General features: G+C 39.4%; 1 protein-coding gene across 1 annotated transcript in view; it reads left to right on the forward strand.

Annotated features, from left to right (window-relative positions):
* The first annotated feature begins 825 nt into the window (after positions 1-825).
* LOC120935698 (collagen alpha-1(XIX) chain-like) overlaps positions 826-17,708 on the forward strand; it is a 127,736-nt gene continuing 110,853 nt past the window's right edge. The window contains exons 1-5 of the mRNA XM_040347752.1: positions 826-934; positions 2,320-2,361; positions 4,658-4,684; positions 8,235-8,288; positions 13,747-13,791. Coding sequence (XP_040203686.1) covers positions 905-934; positions 2,320-2,361; positions 4,658-4,684; positions 8,235-8,288; positions 13,747-13,791 — 198 coding nt within the window. The 5' untranslated portion in view covers positions 826-904. The remainder of the gene's footprint in view (positions 935-2,319; positions 2,362-4,657; positions 4,685-8,234; positions 8,289-13,746; positions 13,792-17,708) is intronic.

Consider the following 17,708-nt stretch of genomic DNA (forward strand, 5'->3'; position numbering starts at 1 on the left):
TGATACAAGTCGGCGGCTATGCCCGCCGCAGTATCCGGTGAGCGCGCCTGCAAAAGCTTTCACATGCAAGCTCTCTCGCATTAAGGTGGAAAGCTTTTGCGAGGAGTAGCCGAGAGACCGCCACCGAGGGCACCCCAGAAGACAGGATTCGGGCCACTCTGTGCAAAAACGAGCTGCAAAGTGGAGGTAAGTATAACATGTTTGTTATTTTATTTATTTTTTAAATGTTGCTTTTAGGTTCCTTTAAGAGTTCCCTTCATTGGAACTAAGGGCCTAGCCTAACCCCTGAAAAACCAATCCCATACTATAAGCCAGTGTTTCTCAATTCCCAGTCCTCTGGCCCCCCCCCAACAGGTCAGGTTTTCAGGATTTCCTTTATTTTGCACAGGTGATTTGATCAGTTTCACTGCCTTAGTAATCACCACAGCCTTTTCATCTGAGGGAAATCCTGAAAACCTGACCTGTTGGGGGGGCCTGAGGACTGGGAAATGTGAAACACTGCTATAAGCCAATCTCCACCAACTGTTTTGGACCAAAGCACAATGTAAAGTCCATAAAGATATGGATGAGCAAGTTTGGCAGGTGGAGAAACTTGCGGTCCTGACCTCAACCTAATAGAAACACCTTTGGGATGAATTAAAATGGAGAGTGAGCCAGGCCTTCTTGTCCACATCAGTGCCTGACCTCACATATGCTCTTCTGGAAAAATTATCAAACATTCCCATAGACACACTCCTAAACCTTGTGGACAGCCTTCCAGAAGAGTTGAAGCTTATAGTTATAGTTTAGTCTTTTTTTATCTTCACAGTTTGAAGACTTGTATGCAGACCCCATATAGCAATGTTTTTGTTTATTTGTTCAATGTATTGTTTCCTTTTCTAGGGAGTGCCACTTACTGAAGGCAATGGGATGGGCAGCTTGTATATGTTACAAGGTAACTTTTACTACATGTGCTTTTCTAATGTTGATGACAAATGACTTCTGGCCAATTGAATTTTTGATTTTCTGCTGTTTGTTAATCACAACTATAAATGCCCTGATAGTCCATTGTGTGCTCATGCCTCATCTAGATCTCTGTTGTGAGCAATTATTTAATTTTATAATTTCTTAAAGATTAACCTGCAGATTTGTTTTTGAATTTTAAGGATCAATGCAAAGAAGATACGTGTTTCTTAATGATAAATGTTTTGAAACCAGGATTCCTGCCTAATGCCGCGTACACACGACCGTTATTCAAATCATGAAAAAAAACAACGTTTTTCTCTACGTGATTTGTCATAATTCCTCTCAAGCCTGCCTTGCACACAACGTTCATGAAAAAAAATGCTTGAGAAAGGCGTTCAAAACGTATGACGGTACTAAAAAGGGGGAAGTTCCATTGAAATGGCATCACCCTTTGAGCTGCTTTTGCTAATTTCCCCATCTCATAACTTGCTTCTGAGCATGCGCATTTTCCCCCCTCGTTAAAGCGTACACACGACTGTTTTTCACGACGTGAAAAACCGGACGAGAAAAGATAGAGCAGGTTCTAAATTTTTTCGTCCATTTTTCTCGTCAAGAAAAATGTTCTGGAGCATACACACGACTGTTTTTCACGACCAATTTTTAAAAATTGAATTTTTCTCTCATGAACAACAGTTGTGTGTACGCAGCATTAGAACGTGGGAACACTGATTTTGTTTTAAAGATTTTTTGTATACACAGAGAAGAGAAAAGAAGGTAATCTTCCTAGCTTCTAATTAAAAAAAAAAAGTGATTATACTTTTTTCAATTATATCAGAATGGTATTTTTTCATAAACCTTTTATAACCCATTGAGGGCCCTACCATGCCATACTAGTTTAGGTCTGAGCAGTTTTTTTCCACATAGTGTATTTTACACTACCATACCCATCCTGCCCTTCAAGCAGCATCAGCACAGTCCTTGTTTTACAAAAGTAACATTATATATTGTTTTGTTTGCACCAAATGAGTTCATTACACCAAACATTACCAGTGTGTGCTGACTGTCCACATTTTATCAAATTGCACTGTAAATTGACCATCTTCCGTAGCTACAAGAAAGATACAAATCCCTCAATTTCCTACAGAGAGTTTCCTCAGTGCAGATTTGCAGTGTTTACTTTGTAGATAAATGATGCTGCTCAAGATGCTCTACCAATGATGTAAAGCTATATTTCCAAACTAAATTATGACCCACACCTGTTCCTTTTTTTCTTTAAGTCAAAACACCTGTTTCATCCCTAAATATCATTAAGCTTGTAAAAAACAACCAATGTAAAGTGTTTTTAGCAACAATAACTCTCTTTTCTCTTCCCAGGGTACTGCTACAGCCGTCGTACCCTGGACACCTGGTCCCCCGGTATGTGTTATGTCTTAATATATGAGACTGTGTTCTTTTTTTAATTAAATCATTACCATTAAGATCACTTACTCCACCACTTTTCCACTTTTAAAACATTCTTTGTTTTAGTGAAATAAAATATATAAAAATTGTACCAGAAAAATTCTAACATTCTAATGTAAATCTTCACTCCACAGCTCTTGCCCGGTGGTTGTGGGGGTCTGCGGGCGGGGGGCCCACCCTATGTGAATTGGTAAGGGGTACATTGTACCCTACCATTTTACAAAGAAAGTGTCAAAATTTTAAAAACGACAGGAGATGGCTTGGGACAACTCCTTTATTAAAATAAAAAATAATTAAATAAAAAAAAAGATTCCAGCAAGGGTAATCCATTTCTCGATCTCCAGCGATATATCCATTCTCGATCTCCAGGGATGATCTCCAGCGAGGATACAACGCACAAGATCCTGCCTCCCACACGACAAATGATGCGCCGACAGCTCTTATATAGCTGAAGGCAGGGCCAGAGACTCAAGGAGAATCGCCAGGGTTACCCAGTGACGTGTACAGGTGACCCTGCCCCCCTCTGACACAACGCAGGTTTCCCTTGCATCAGAGGGAGGCGGAGTCACCCGTACATATATATATATATATATATATATATATATATATATATATATATATATATATATATATATATGACTTGTCTTAAGACATCTCCTGTCATTTTGTTTTTTTTAACTAATAAATAGTAGCGTGTTACTAGGCTTTACTGCATATTACAATTCTCCAACCCCAAGGTTCACATGCTACATGTAGGGCTTGGTTAATGCCATTCCCCTTCATTCAGAGAACAGGTGATCATAGCAGTAAAGCATTAGTATATTGAATTTCTCATCATTATTACAGACTCTAGATTTTCCTTCACAGACATTTTTAATTATATTTTATGATTTGCCATTTTTTAGCCGCAAATATAGTTTATCAAACATGTGTAAAAAAATTAATGTTGAGATCATAGCCTGGTTCTTTTACTGCCAGTAAATGAGCTATTTTCTGAGGTTTTTTAGTTCTTTCTTCCAATCTGACTGTCAATTCTGCTACAGCCTGCATGCAGTCCAACATAAATCATGCAGAACACTTGAAAGACAAGTTAAGGGAACATTAAAAAATGCAGTGGCAGATGTTCAGTATCAATGTGTGAGACGTTCCTTTGTAATTAGAGCTTTGCACTTTATTGGTGTACAAACTTGGCCAACATAAATAATAAGCATAGATTACTTGAAAAGTATGTATGAGATAAACATTTTGAAATGCGTGCATTTCAAAGTGTATACATTTAATCCTTGCGTATTTAAATGTAACCACATTTTATGTCTCCTATGAATGTGTATGGTATGAGGCACTGCCATGCATGGTATTTGTTTCACATGCTTTTTCCCACTGTAAAAATTGTTAATGATTGGTGTGTGTATATACACAATATATTATATATATATATATATATATATATATATATATAAGCACCAAAACATGCAGTTAGACCATGCTGCAAGTTTAATTAGTACAGTTAACCATAGTCAAGATGACTACATACTATTAGATTTTAAATCTGTTTTAATCAATAACATTACCACAATGTAGTGTGAACTGTCTATCCAACAGGACAGAATTCAAATGAGTTGAGGTAGAATCCCACAGTACATAAAGACTGGTAAATTGTATTGACATGACAGATCACATATGTAATAAAAGAAAAATTATTTGTGGCCAAATATAAAGCTGGTCGTGACTATACACAGTCAGGCCCCGTACACACGACCGAGGAACTCGACGTGCCAAACACATCGAGTTCCTCGTCGAGTTCAGTGTGGAAGCCGCCGAGGAACTCGGCGGGCGACTTTTGCCATTGAACAACGAGGAAATAGAGAACATGTTCTCTATTCCTCGCCGAGGGCCTCAGTCGGCTTCCTCGGCCGAAAGTGTACACACGGCCGGGTTTCTCGGCAGAATTCAGCTCTGAACCGAGTTTCTGGCTGAATTCTGCCGAGAAACTCGGTCGTGTGTACGGGGCCTCAGAGTTTTGATGTGGAAGATCCAAAAACTGACTTGAAACTTTTTGGAGTGCGATCCGCCTTAGTGTAATTTGGTAGTATATCCCACTCTTTACTTGTACTTCTGATGTTTTGCTGATCAAAGAAAGCAGACCAGTTTGTGAGCATGAAAATTAACCTTTCAGATAATGTATGTATCTTTTTTTATATTATATAAAGATAAATAAGTAAATCTTTATTTTTTATTTTTTTTATTTTAGGGTCCAAAAGGTGACCATGGTCCTATGGTAAGTATTCTCAAAATATATATGTTTTGTACAGCTGAAGACATCATACTTGAGCTTCTAATGTTTCAAATTATACTATTTATTCTCTAGATAAAACAAATGCGATATAAAAATGCAGATTTAGACATATTTTTAAAGACTTGGTGAACTATACTAATTTACATAAATCTATTATTTTAAAGGATGTAAAGTGTTTCACATTGCTTGTGTGGATGCAGCAATCTGTGGGGGTTTTTCTTTTTTTTTGGTCCAGCCCACTGGTTGAACAAAGAAAAGAAAAAAACTCCGTGTATACTCAGCTTTAGTATACACTGCCCAACTTCCTTGGGGCTAACCCAATCTTCTTTGATCAGGCTAGACAATGTAAACTGTGATTTTGAATGCATTGCAACACGCACTACCATTTGTAGTAAGAGGTTTATGGCACATACATACTTACATTAGTCCAAGCTGGACTAATGTAACTATGTACAAATTGTCATGTAGCACTACCCCCGCAGGAGCTGCTTGTTTAGATTTTGGGCGGCACTTTACCTCTATTCTCGATGTCCAGGGTGAAAGGAGAGTCCAAAGAATGTCAATGTCCACACACAATGTACCTCTTTCTCTTGGGGTTTATTTTGGAGAACTTTAGTAGAAAAGAGGAGTAAGGGGTGGAAGGGTAGGTAGGTTCAGGTGCAAAATAAGGAAACACTCCTGTTTCCAGCAAACGGTTATCGTCGCCACTCTAGCCAGGGTATTGCTCACCAGGATAGGTCCCTCTAACTGGCCTAGAACCCGGGATGGTGCACGGAATAAAGTACAGTCTCTGCAACAGATATTCCTTTCTTGGTGAGATATTTTGGTCTGGAATCCTCTGCCACAGGATTCAGCACCCGGATCTCTTTAGCTTTTTCTCACTAGAACCTTTGAATTCGACAGACACTGTCAAGCCTCTCAGTGTACGGTGCATCCTTTGGTGAAGCTTCCAGGACTTTTTCTAAGGTACCTGCCTCTTGCATGACCCCTACCAGGATAGGTCGCCTTCATCAAGTGGCCTCCTCCCGCAGGACGGACAGCACAGGATCACCTCTGCGATACAGGCCCCAGTCAGACAACTGGGTCCAACAAATGAAGCCGCAGCCCCGGGCCAACGTGGTCCCGGAGATAGGATTCACAACACGCACCCCCGGCCAGGCAGGCCACGAGGTGCAATGTTATCTGTCCCTTAAGTGCCCAGCATGCACAGCGGGGGAAACAACTCCCACTGATTCGTTGCTGAGGGGGACACTCAATGTACCAGGACCTGGCTGCTGCCACTCTTGGCCTGGGGTGGTAATGACACCCCCAGGCGATCAATAGTGGATTACTCCCACTCTGGTCTAAGCCAAATAACAGTTTAGACCCCCATTAAATTTGAGGCAGTGCCTGTTCGTCAGGAGCAGGGCACTACAGTCATATATAAACTTTAGCTTTAAATGTTCCCTAAATGTGTGTAATATGGAAGATCTGTTCCCAAATTACCCTCATTACAGGCAAAAATAATGTCAGTGTATGATGAAAAAGCAAGATCTATTACGGCTGATTCTTTAGTAAAGAAAAAAAAAACATTTTTGAATGGTAGCTGTTTGCACACAAGAACTGGATACATTACACCATCTGATCAAGTGTAAATCATATCCAGCATGTTTCAGAATGCCAACCTTGAGGCACATGGTGTTCCTGCAAATTAAAATGAAAAATCTAAGCAACTGGCACACAGGCGAACAAAGCAAAATAATTAAAAGAACACTTCCGGTTTGATGTTCTGTTATTTCAGTCTTACAGCCAGTGGTAAGTTTATTTTTAGAGCAAGTATGTCTTTTTCAGCTTAGGCTCTTGCAGTACGTTTTATACCTACATAAAAAAGATACATGAAGGCTTTTGTGTGCACACATTAAAAGGAAGAGATTGTAATATGGTGCCATGCATCATAAAGGTATCTCTTCTACTACACATAGCACAAATGTCAGTTCTTTATTTACTGCACATGCAAGTAAATTACCTAGTTAACATGGAGTTAGTTTGTGTATTGAGTGACTATCGCTGGGTGGATAATCTCAAAAAATATAGTTTCCATCAGAACTTAACTTTTTTTTTTTTTTACCTTTCATCAAGTAGTCAGTTTGAGCAACCAAACAATTACAGATTAATATCAGGACCACTTGAAACTGTGGGGTTTATTTACTAAAGGCAAATTCACTTTGCACTACAAGTAGTTCACTGTAGAACTGAGGGGGACATGCAAGGAAAATAAAAAACAGCATTTTTGTTTTGTATTGATTGGATGATAGAAATCAGCAGAGCTTCCCCTCATTTCAGAACTTCCCCTCAGATCTACAGTGACTGCATTTCCAAGTGCACTGGCAGTGCACTTGTAGTGCAACGTGGATTTGCCTTTAGTAAATCAACCCCACTGTAATTTCCTGTTTAAAACTCACTTGAAGTAACACCAGAATTGCTCTTGACTAAATTGCGGGAAACAGTGCTGGCTGCTTGGGGGGGGGGGGGGGGGGGTCAAGATTAGTCTTTACTGTCAGAGCTGGATGGACAGAAATGTATATCTTATGGAACTCAAAATGGTTCCCTTATATGTATTTCATCTGACAAATTTAATGGTTATAACTGATGACTCTGTGCTTTGGCTTCCATATTACATTTAACATTGGACAACGAGATAATTACACAATGGGCCATATTTGCAGGATGTGTGGCTAAAATCATACACCGCCACATAACCTCCTTTTTCAGTTGTCCCTATTTAGTTCTTCAACATCTAAAATTAATTGTCTGTTGAAGAGTACACACCTCCTTGATTTTATTCTAAAATTATCATAATGATATATTTATTGTGACTGAATTTTCTTCTCTTTGCACTTACAATGTGGAGGGTTGTAAACTGTATTTAACTTTATCATATTTCCATGTAAAAATAAACAGGAAAAATAAGCCCTTAACGGTTGCTTTGTTTAGCAAGAGATAAAAATGAATTCACGCTTCATAGCCTTTTCTATATTTCCTGTCTGGAGGTGCGTGTGTTCACATCATAATTCAAGCAACTTTGATCCCCTCTTATCCCACGCTTTGGGTAATGTAGTATTTTAACACTGCATTATTATGGTGTTTTATTATACCTATTTGTCCAGAAGAAAAGTGACTTCATTGTACATTTTGTACCTTTTTATTGGGACAATGTGAAAATTATTCATAGGTGTTGCTGCACAGCACCATAAATTTAATATCTTCAGATGCACTATCAGAAAATAGGACTTTTACAGCAATTATACCTTGCTTCAGATAACCTTTGCAGATTTTTTTATTGTGAAATAAACATGTAGGAGGATAATTAAAACTGTCGCTCAGGCAGCTTTAACAATACTGCAGAAAAGGTGAACTGTGCAAGCTTAAATTACTTTCTGTGACAAAGAAAGTGACAGATTTACTGTGTATTTGTATCTTTTAAATGTAAAATTATCTGTGTCTGTTTGAACTAATACAATTCAGGTTACACTGTAAAGTTCTTTTGTTCTAGGGAGAAGCTGGCCCTATGGGGTTGCCAGGCCTTGAAGGTCTTCCAGGAGAAAAGGTATTGCAGAATCATTTCCTTGTTTAAATCTTTATTGTTTACTGTCTTTGCTAGGTGCTGTGTTCTGTGGAAGTGAATTTTTGGTCTACTTTAGTGAGATATTTTCAGCCACTTTTTCCAGTGACATGGCTGAAACAAAAAGGACACACAAACCAAACGTGAGGTTTTAAAGGGTCACTAAAGGAAATTTTTTTTTTGCTGAAATGACTGTTTACAGGGTATAGAGACATAAAAGTTAACTGATTCCTTTTAAAAATGTGTAAACATAGATTAAAATCTATCATATAATGTGCCTCTAGTTTCACTTTCGGTTTTAAACTGGTTTCATGTTTATGTGAAGTAAAGAGACCCACAGAACAAAAACAAACAAATCCAGGGCAGTGTTTTGTTTTTAAAATTAATCTGGTTCTGAGGAGTTTTAGACACACAGCTTAGACCACAGTGAGAAGCCAGACAAGCAGGAAGTGTGGAGATCACAGCAGAACTACAGCTACTTCAAAGCAAAAACGAACAATGAGGACATGAGGACATGAAACCAGGACTGCAGTAAGGTAAAGGAAGCTATTTAGCTAAAAAAAAAAAATTCCTTTAGTGATCCTTTAAGGTACAGTATGTAATAAAATGTAGCTTGTGGTTTTATAACTACTTAAATAAAAGCAAATCGTGCAAAAAGCCAATGGAATCAGTATCAATACAACAACAGCATTTCCATGGATGAGCTTTGTGTTAGACTCAAAAGTATGTTCGACTTGAACATCGTCTGTTCGTACGTTTGCCGAAATTCAAACAAAATGGGTCATTCGCGCCAAAATCGAGTGACGCGCAACGGCCCATAATTCACTGCGGCATTGCGCACTGATGATTGGTCAAGCATGCACTATGACCCTGCATGCTTGGCCAATCACAGCGCGCAAAAAACGGAGAGCCCTAATTGGCCAAAAAAAAAAGTGCGTGGGGGCCCCCCAAATTCAATTACCAGGCTCTTCAGGTCTGGTATGGATAGTAAGGGGAACCCTGCATCAAAAAAAAATGGCGTGGAGTTCCCCCTAAAAATCCATACCAGACCCTTTATCTGAGCACGCAACCTGGCAGGCCACAGAAAAAGAGGGGGCGAGAGAGCAACCCCCCTCCTGAACCATACCAGGCCACATGCCCTCAACATGGGGAGGATGCTTTGGATGCTCAAGGGCCCAATCCCCACAACCCTTGCCCTGTGGGGCTTATCGGAATCCGGAAGACCCTTTTAACAAAGAGGACCCCTAGATCCTGGCCCCCCCATGTGAATTGGTAATGGGGTACATTGTACCCCTACCATTTCACAAAGAAAGTGTAAAAAAAAAAAAACAGACACCGTTGGGATTAATAAAAATAAAAAAATTAAAATAAATAAGGATTCCAGCAGTGGTAATCCAGTCCAACGCTGTCGGTATCCTGCGATGAATGCTCTCCTCTCCGGGGTCCAGCGATGGATGATCTCCTCTCCATCCAGGTCCAGGCTCCAGCGATGAGATGTCCAGCTCAGCGCATCCTGGGCCAGATTCACGTATCTGGGCGCATCTTTGTGCGGGCGTAGCGTATCCTATTTATGCTACGCCACCGCAACTTAGACAGGGAAGTGCAGTATTCACAAAGCACTTGCTCCGTAAGTTGCGGCGGCGTAGCGTAAATGGGCCGGCGTAAACCCGCGGAATTCAAAGTAGGCTTGTAGGTGGCATGTTGTATGGAAAAGAATCGTGACCCCATGTAAATGATGCACCTAACGAACGGCGCATGCGTGCGCATGCTCAGTATCACGTTGCATTTTCTCCCTAAATTACGCCGGCTCAATGCTTAGTCGACGTGAATGTAACCTACGCCCATCCCCATTCATTTACGACTTACGCAAACGACGTAAAATACGACGCTGTTCCGACGTTTCCGACGTCCATACCTTAACATGACTTACCCCTTCTTTATGAGGGGTAAAGTTATGCCGGTCGTACGCCTTAAGTAAACAGCGTATATTAATATGCCGGGCGCAAGTACGTTCGTGAATCGGCGTATCTAGCTCATTTGCATATTCGACGCAGGAAATATACGGAAACGACCCTAGCGGCCAGCGTAAATATGCACCTAAGATACGACGGCGTAAGAGACTTACGTCAGTCGTATCTTGGACAAATTCTGGCGTCTCTGATTCTTTGAATCAGGCGCCGATATACGACGCCTCACATTCTGACTTACGATGGTGTATCTGGTGATACGCCGTCGTAAGTCTTTTGTGAATCTGGCCCCCTGTCTCCACCAGAGATGCCCCGGAAATATCGTCACCGCAGCTTGACAGGTCTTATGTAGCTGAGGACGGGGCCACCCCTCACGTTACCCCATCTGATGCAAGGGGAAACCCGGGTTTCCCCTTGCGTCAGAGGGTGAAGGGGTCACGTGACGGGTGGCCCCGTCCTCAGCTACATAAGACCCATCAGGCAGCCGCGACGTCATTCCCAGGGTGTCTCCAGTGGAGACAGGATGCTGTTCGTCGCTGCTCTAGGCATCTCATCGCTGGAGACGAGACCATCCCTCGCTAGAGCCTTGAGATCATCAATGGCAGTATACCGACAGCGTTGGAATGGAGACTGAGAGTGGCTTATTACCGCTTTTTTTTTTTTTAATAAAGGACTTATCCCAACGGTGTCTGTGTGTTTTTATTTTTTACACTTTCTTTGTGAAATGGTAGGGGTACAATGTACCCCATTACCAATTCACATAGGGGGGCCGGAATCTGGGGGTCCCCTTTGTTAAAGGGGTCCTCTAGATTCCGATAAGCCCCCAGCCCAAAAACCCCAAAGCATCCTCCCCATGTTGAGAGAATGTGGCCTGGTATGGTTCTGGGGGGCGCTCTCGTCCCCCCTCTTTTCCTGCGGCCTGCCAGATTGCTTGCTCGGATAAAGGGTCTGGTATGGCTTTTTGGGGGGGGAACTCCACACCATTTTTTTTTATTTGGTGCAGAGTTCCCTTTAAAATCCATACCAGACCTAAAGGATCTGGTATGGCTATTTGGGGGGGACCCCACGTCATTTGTTTTATTTGATGCAGGGTTTCCCTTAATATCCATACCTGACCTGAAGGGCCTGGTAATTGAATTTGGGGGGACCCCCACACATTTTTTTTATCAATGACTATTACCAGGAGCCGACAATTCATTATAGCCGCGAGTACTTTTAAATGACTTTCTTTACTTCAGAAATGACAGCTTGTGCAGGGACAGTCCTAAGCATGGGAAACAAGCGCTACTTTACAGGCATACATTACACACCCCATAAGCATGAATTTAAAGGAATATTTCCATTTTGTTGTTTCACTTTAAGCATTATTAAAATCACTGCTCCCGAAAAAAAATGCAGTTTTTAAAACTGTTTTTGCATTGATACATGTCCCCTGGGGCAGGACCCAGGTCCCCAAACACTTTTTTATGACAATAACTTGCATATACGCCTTAAAAATTATCACTTTAGATATCTCCTATAGACTTTACAGGGTGTTCCACAGCTTTTCGAATTTGCCGCGAAGACCCCAAATTTTTTCGCTGTTCGAGTCGAACATGAGTTTGACTCGAAGCTCATCCCTACATGTAATGTCTGGCATCACACAGTGAGTGAACCAGGCCCTCAAACAGATTTAGATAGATAGCATTCTGACAGGGGCATCCACCCTGTCAAAATACAGTAGCCAACCAGGAGAGATCCCTGCATGACACATTGTTTGTGTTGATGTTGGGATCTGCCAGTTTTTAGGGGTTTTTTTTTGTTAAACATGCTGGCTGAACAAAAATGTATACATGTATACCCAGCTTTAGGAGACAGCAAGACCTGATGGTGCGAAGAGGCAGTAGGATCTGATGGAAAGAGGAGGGGGAGGCAGTTGGATCTGATAGTTAAGAGGGGAGTTTTGGGAGGCAGCAGAATATGATGGTTAAAAAGGGTTGGGAGGCAGTAGGATTTAATAGTGCAAAATAAAGTAGGAGACAGCAGCACCTTACAGTGGAAAAAAGGTAAGTCAGCAGGACCTAATATTGTAAGCAGGTCAGGTGGCAGTGTCACCTCATAGTGGAGTAGTGGTAAAAGGCAGAAGGCCCTGATAGTGAAGGGTACGGGGAGACAGTGGGGCCTAATAGTGGAAGAGAGGTAGGAGACAGCGGGACTTGATAGCCAAGGGCAGCCATTCTCAACCAGGGTTCCTTCAGAGGTTTTCAGGGGTGTCTTGAGCTGTGGCTGATTGACCTGATGGTGCCTGCATAGTTCCAGGGCCAATGCTATTTGGCAAAGCCAGCAGCATAACCCAACATTTAGGTGTCTGTAAGGGTTGCATTATTGCATTATTCCTACTGACAACGAATGTAAGAGGCCTTTTTCGCCATTCAGCCTTCATGAATTGGTTTTAGTAAAGTAAGAGTTCTAATGAGTCCTGAAAAATACTTTAAGGGTTAATTGAGGTAAAAAAAAAAAAAGCTAGTAGGGCCTGACGGTAAAGAATTGTCAAGAGGAAATAAGACCCACTAGAGCAGGAGGAGAAGTAGTAGCAGGACCTAATAATTAAAGGGGGTCTGAAGACCCCAGAACCTGCTAATGTAGGATGGGGTGTATGAGGCAGCATAACAAAAATAACAGGATATGCGTCCATAGAGCAAATGCATATAAGGCTGAATATTGATAAGGTATGAATCATTTGCTGGCTTTGCTACCTTTGCACTAGCAAATTTCTTACATGGTTTTCAAGACCGAATCTGATATATTCTGACTATTTAGCACAAAGGCAGCTGGTTATTCTGTAATAATATGTAGTATATTATCAATCAAAATATCAGTATGGATATTATGACTGTTATGATCTTAATTAAATGTCAGTTTCCATCGCGTTATGTTTTTGCCTAAACATGTTCATTTGAATCAATAAATAGCCAGATATTGACTCAATTTAATAGAAAAAAAGTTCTTTTCACTATTTGCACTAATCTTAGCTAAAAAATAATTGTGATGAAATGAGAGTTAAAATGTTTCTTAGAGTCTTCCCCGAAGACCTATTATGACCTGAGGGTTCCTAACCTGGAATGTGATCACTAAATATATTATCCTTTAGCTTACACCTATGGCAAAGTGCTTGGAGCGTGCACAATGCAAAAGGAACTTGGCATGCTGAATTGATTCAACACTGCATAACTTCCCGTGAGGTTCACTTATCCTCATGCAATAATGTTTACATATCTGCAGAACAAAGACATAATGGAGGATTCTGACTAGCAAGATTAGAAGTGTCAACTGGATTAGCTAATGAATTATATTCTTGACTAAGCATTGACAAAATGTATATGACAAACTGCTGCTCTTTCAGCCATAAATATATACGGTAGTTTGTCTCTCTTGTTTCATAAATAAAGCATGGTCTGGATTGCTAAACAGGATTTTGTGCATTATTTGTGTCCTAGGGAGATCGAGGACAAATTGGTCCGCCAGGAATTGCTGGAATACCGGTGAGTAGATTTGGCATTTAAAATGAAATGGTGAACAATACTGAAAATGCATATACAATATACATATTACAATTCTTATCCTGAAGTCCTAAGTAAAATATATTCTAAAAATGCAAAGTTAATTTGTATGTGACTCTAAATACATTGTAGTAAATTGTCTTTCTGAGATTTCTATAGCATATTTTTTTGAATAAGATAAACAATCTTTTCCAATAAGGCAAGGGCCAGAATGCATAGCTCTATATCCCCTAAGAACCATCTCATCAGAATTCATCTTTTAGATTCATAAACTGAATGGCTCTTATTGGGTAATACACTTTGCTCTTCAGTTTTTCTCTTTGCACTGCCTTGCTGAATAAACTCAAAACAAAATCAAAGGAACATTGAGTACAATTTGGTTAATAATCTTGTATAGGGTGTATACTAGATTTAATATACCAACACTTTCTATTTACATAAAGACTATGCGTGCCAAATTGAGTAGAATAAATCTTCAAAGGAGTTGCTATATGTCTACTGACAGGCCCACCTTCTTATAGCCACAAACAAACTAGAACCGTTTTTTTTACAATTAACAACATTTTGTTCCAAATTAAAAAGCAATAAATATTTGTTTCCAGTACCTGTAGAAAAGTATATCTTATCAGCTGTCAAAAAGTTAGGGACTCATTCAGACAAGATTTTTAAACTAATACAAAGAAGGAACAAAAGGGCTGCATGCGAACTGAAAAAACACCAGTAAGAATGCCTATTATATATAGATTTTTGTGAAGCATTTAAACAATATGTACTTAACATAATCAAATGAATTCTGTTCAGGAATTAGTACCCCAGACTAATAAGAAAAAAAAAGAGGAAAGTAACCCTGTGCAGATTTACTATAGAAATACCAGTCCGTCTAGTAAAGTAGCTTTATTATAAATTCAGTTTACCTGTGAATATTTTTAGCTTTTAGTCGTTTTGATAATAATGCAGGAATTTTTATTATCATGGAGTGTCAACTGAAGCACAATGTACTTAAAAACCAAGGTGGCTACGGAATAGGTATGGTACAAAGAAAGCATTCTGAATTTTGAATAGATCCTTGAATCCATCCATCCCAAAGAGCCATTTCTTAGGCTTTGTCTTGGCTTTTACTGTACTTTACCCAGTGACAGTAATGCGAATAAAGCACGTTTTTGAAGATTTTGTGGAAAAGATTCCTAGGTTCTATTGCTTTTGATGAGCTTTGAAGAGTCAATTGTTGGTCATCTAACAATCTATTCTGTTTACTGAGGATGTTGACAACTGCTACTTGAAAGTATAACGTAACATAGTTCTACTCATTATGTAGTCTTTTTGTACATAGAAGCAAAAACTATGGTAAATTTACAGTTTAAGACATCCAAGACAATAAAAGGGATCTAGCCTTTTATCACAGAGATCTAAATAAATTTGATTTTGTCATTTTTTTTTCCATGCAAACATATTCAAAACAGTCTTCACAATATATCGTAGAGATTAACACACAGTGGGGTTGATTTACTAAAAGACAAATAGGCAGTTCACTTTGCAATGGAATTTTTACTTTTACAATGGAATTCCCCCTTAGCTTAGTGACTGTGGTAAAAAATTCCACTTTCCAAAGAATACCTTATTACAGTGACCCCGTGTGCACAGAAATAGGATGCATGAACGTTAGCAGACCTTGCAAAGTTAAATATACCCTTGCAACCAAACAACACCTGATTTGCCTTTAGTGAATCAACCTCTGCATGTCTGTGTACTCGGCAATGCTTTGGACAATTTTACTTGATATTGTAGCATAGAATAATTTCCATAATTTAAAGGAACATTACAGCAATGCTGAATTGTGTACATAATATGTGGCTGCTTCTCACACTGCTCTGCTAAAAAGATAAAGGAATGAAAAAGCAAATGCGTTTATGTGTTTTTATTGTGTTTTCTTGTGCCTGACTTCCAACATGCACCTGTGAAACATGGACATGTGACTCACAAAAATTACCAAAATGCAACTGCAGTGCATTTTTGATGCGTTCTATATTCACTTCAGTAGGAGCTGTGTTTTTTGTGCAGCACACCAAAAAATGCAGCATATTTCCCAAAGGCACCCGCAGAGCAGTGGTGTGAAGAGTCCCAGAGGATTCAAAGGAAAATATTTTATTGCATTTTGCTTGTATTCTTAAGCAATGTAAATACTGCATCAGAGTAAAATCAGCTGATGAACGGTAATGTTTTGTTTTTTAAAGGGAGACTTTACCCAGCTAGTGATTTTTGCTTCAGCTAAACTCTGAAACTATTGCTTACTTGTTACTTTTTGTTACTTTTTGACAACCATTTTCATAGAGTGGTTGATAAAATTACTCTCTTTCATATGTTTTGTGACTGACTGACTCAGTATCCTGTCAGCAAAAACTTTTAAAGAGAAAATAAATTCCTTCAGTAAGCACTAGGTAACTGTTTTTTAAGGGTCAACTTGCACCTGTTTTAAACCAATTTAATCAGAAGCAAAATAAACTTAAAATCATAGAACAGTGCTGGCAAAACAAAAGACCCAAATGGTCCATCGAGTCTGTCTATTCATTTTCATAAATGGGCGGGACACACATGGGACTTTATATGAGGCGTGTATCCACTAATAAATAAGGTACATTTATATCTTTGGTGTAAACCATAAATATATCCATTGGTAAGTATAGTACATATATACTTTTTGTTATTTAGAGTTATGCCAATGATGCATAAGAATGAACAAATGTTTATTGTAATGGTACATTCCAGCCAAAGAATGGTACAGAATTAAAAACATAGGTCAGATAATTGCACACAGCAGCATCACATGGGAATCATAGCATACAAACTATACAGACACAAAAGGCAAAGATAGGGGTAACTGTAGAACATGTTTGAATTGATGACCAATAATGGTTGGTAGTTGGATAAGTCCATTATAAAAACATTCAGGATTGCATTCTAATGCTCTACGCGTTACATGAAAACATTCACTTCCTCAGGAGCGGGTACAATCCGTATATGTAGAGATGTGTATATACACTGCTCAACAAAAATAAAAAAAAAACGCTTTTGAATCAGAACTCCTGGGATATTGAACTGGACAGTTAAAGGGGTTGTAAAGGTTTTTTTTATTAATTTTCTAAATAGGTTTCCTTTAAGCTAGTGCATTGTTGGTTCACTTACCTTTTCCTTTGATTTCCTTCTAAATGTTTTTTTCTTTGTCTGAATTTCTCACTTCCTGTTCCTCCTCAGTAAGCTGTTCAGTAAGCTATTCTGGCTGACTAAACACTGCTCGATGATGTGTGAAGTTTACTGAGGAGAAACAGGAAGTGAGAAATTCAGACAAAGAAAATAAAACATTAGAAGGGAAATCGAAGGAAAAGGTAAGCAAACCAACAATGAACTAGCTTAAATGAACCTTTACAACCCCTTTAAGAAGCAGAGGTGGAGGGGTGTATACATAGTGGGTTGTTAATCAGTTTAAGCTGCTTTTCTGTTAATTGAAATTAACAACAGGTGTCTGACATTTTTTTTCCCCCTACTCATCTTTTCTGACAGTTTTTCACTAGTTTTGCATTTGGCTAGTGTCAGTGTCACTACTGGTAGCACGATGCGATACTTGGACCCTATAAAGGTTGCACAGGCAGTCCAACTCCTCCAGGATGGCACATCAATACGTGTTCATTGCCAGAAGGTTTGTCGTGTCTCCCAGCACAGTCTCAAGAGCATGGAGGAAATTTTTCTGGATTTTATTGTGGCTATTCTGTCTCTCACTGTTAAAATAAACCTACCATTAAAATTATAGACTAATCATTTTTTTGTCAGTGGGAAAACGTAAAAAAAATCAGCAGGGGATCAAATACTTGTTCCCCTCACTGTATATAGGCACATAACTAGAAGAT

This window comes from Rana temporaria, chromosome 4 (assembly GCF_905171775.1).
Source record: "Rana temporaria chromosome 4, aRanTem1.1, whole genome shotgun sequence".
NCBI lineage: Eukaryota > Metazoa > Chordata > Amphibia > Anura > Ranidae > Rana > Rana temporaria.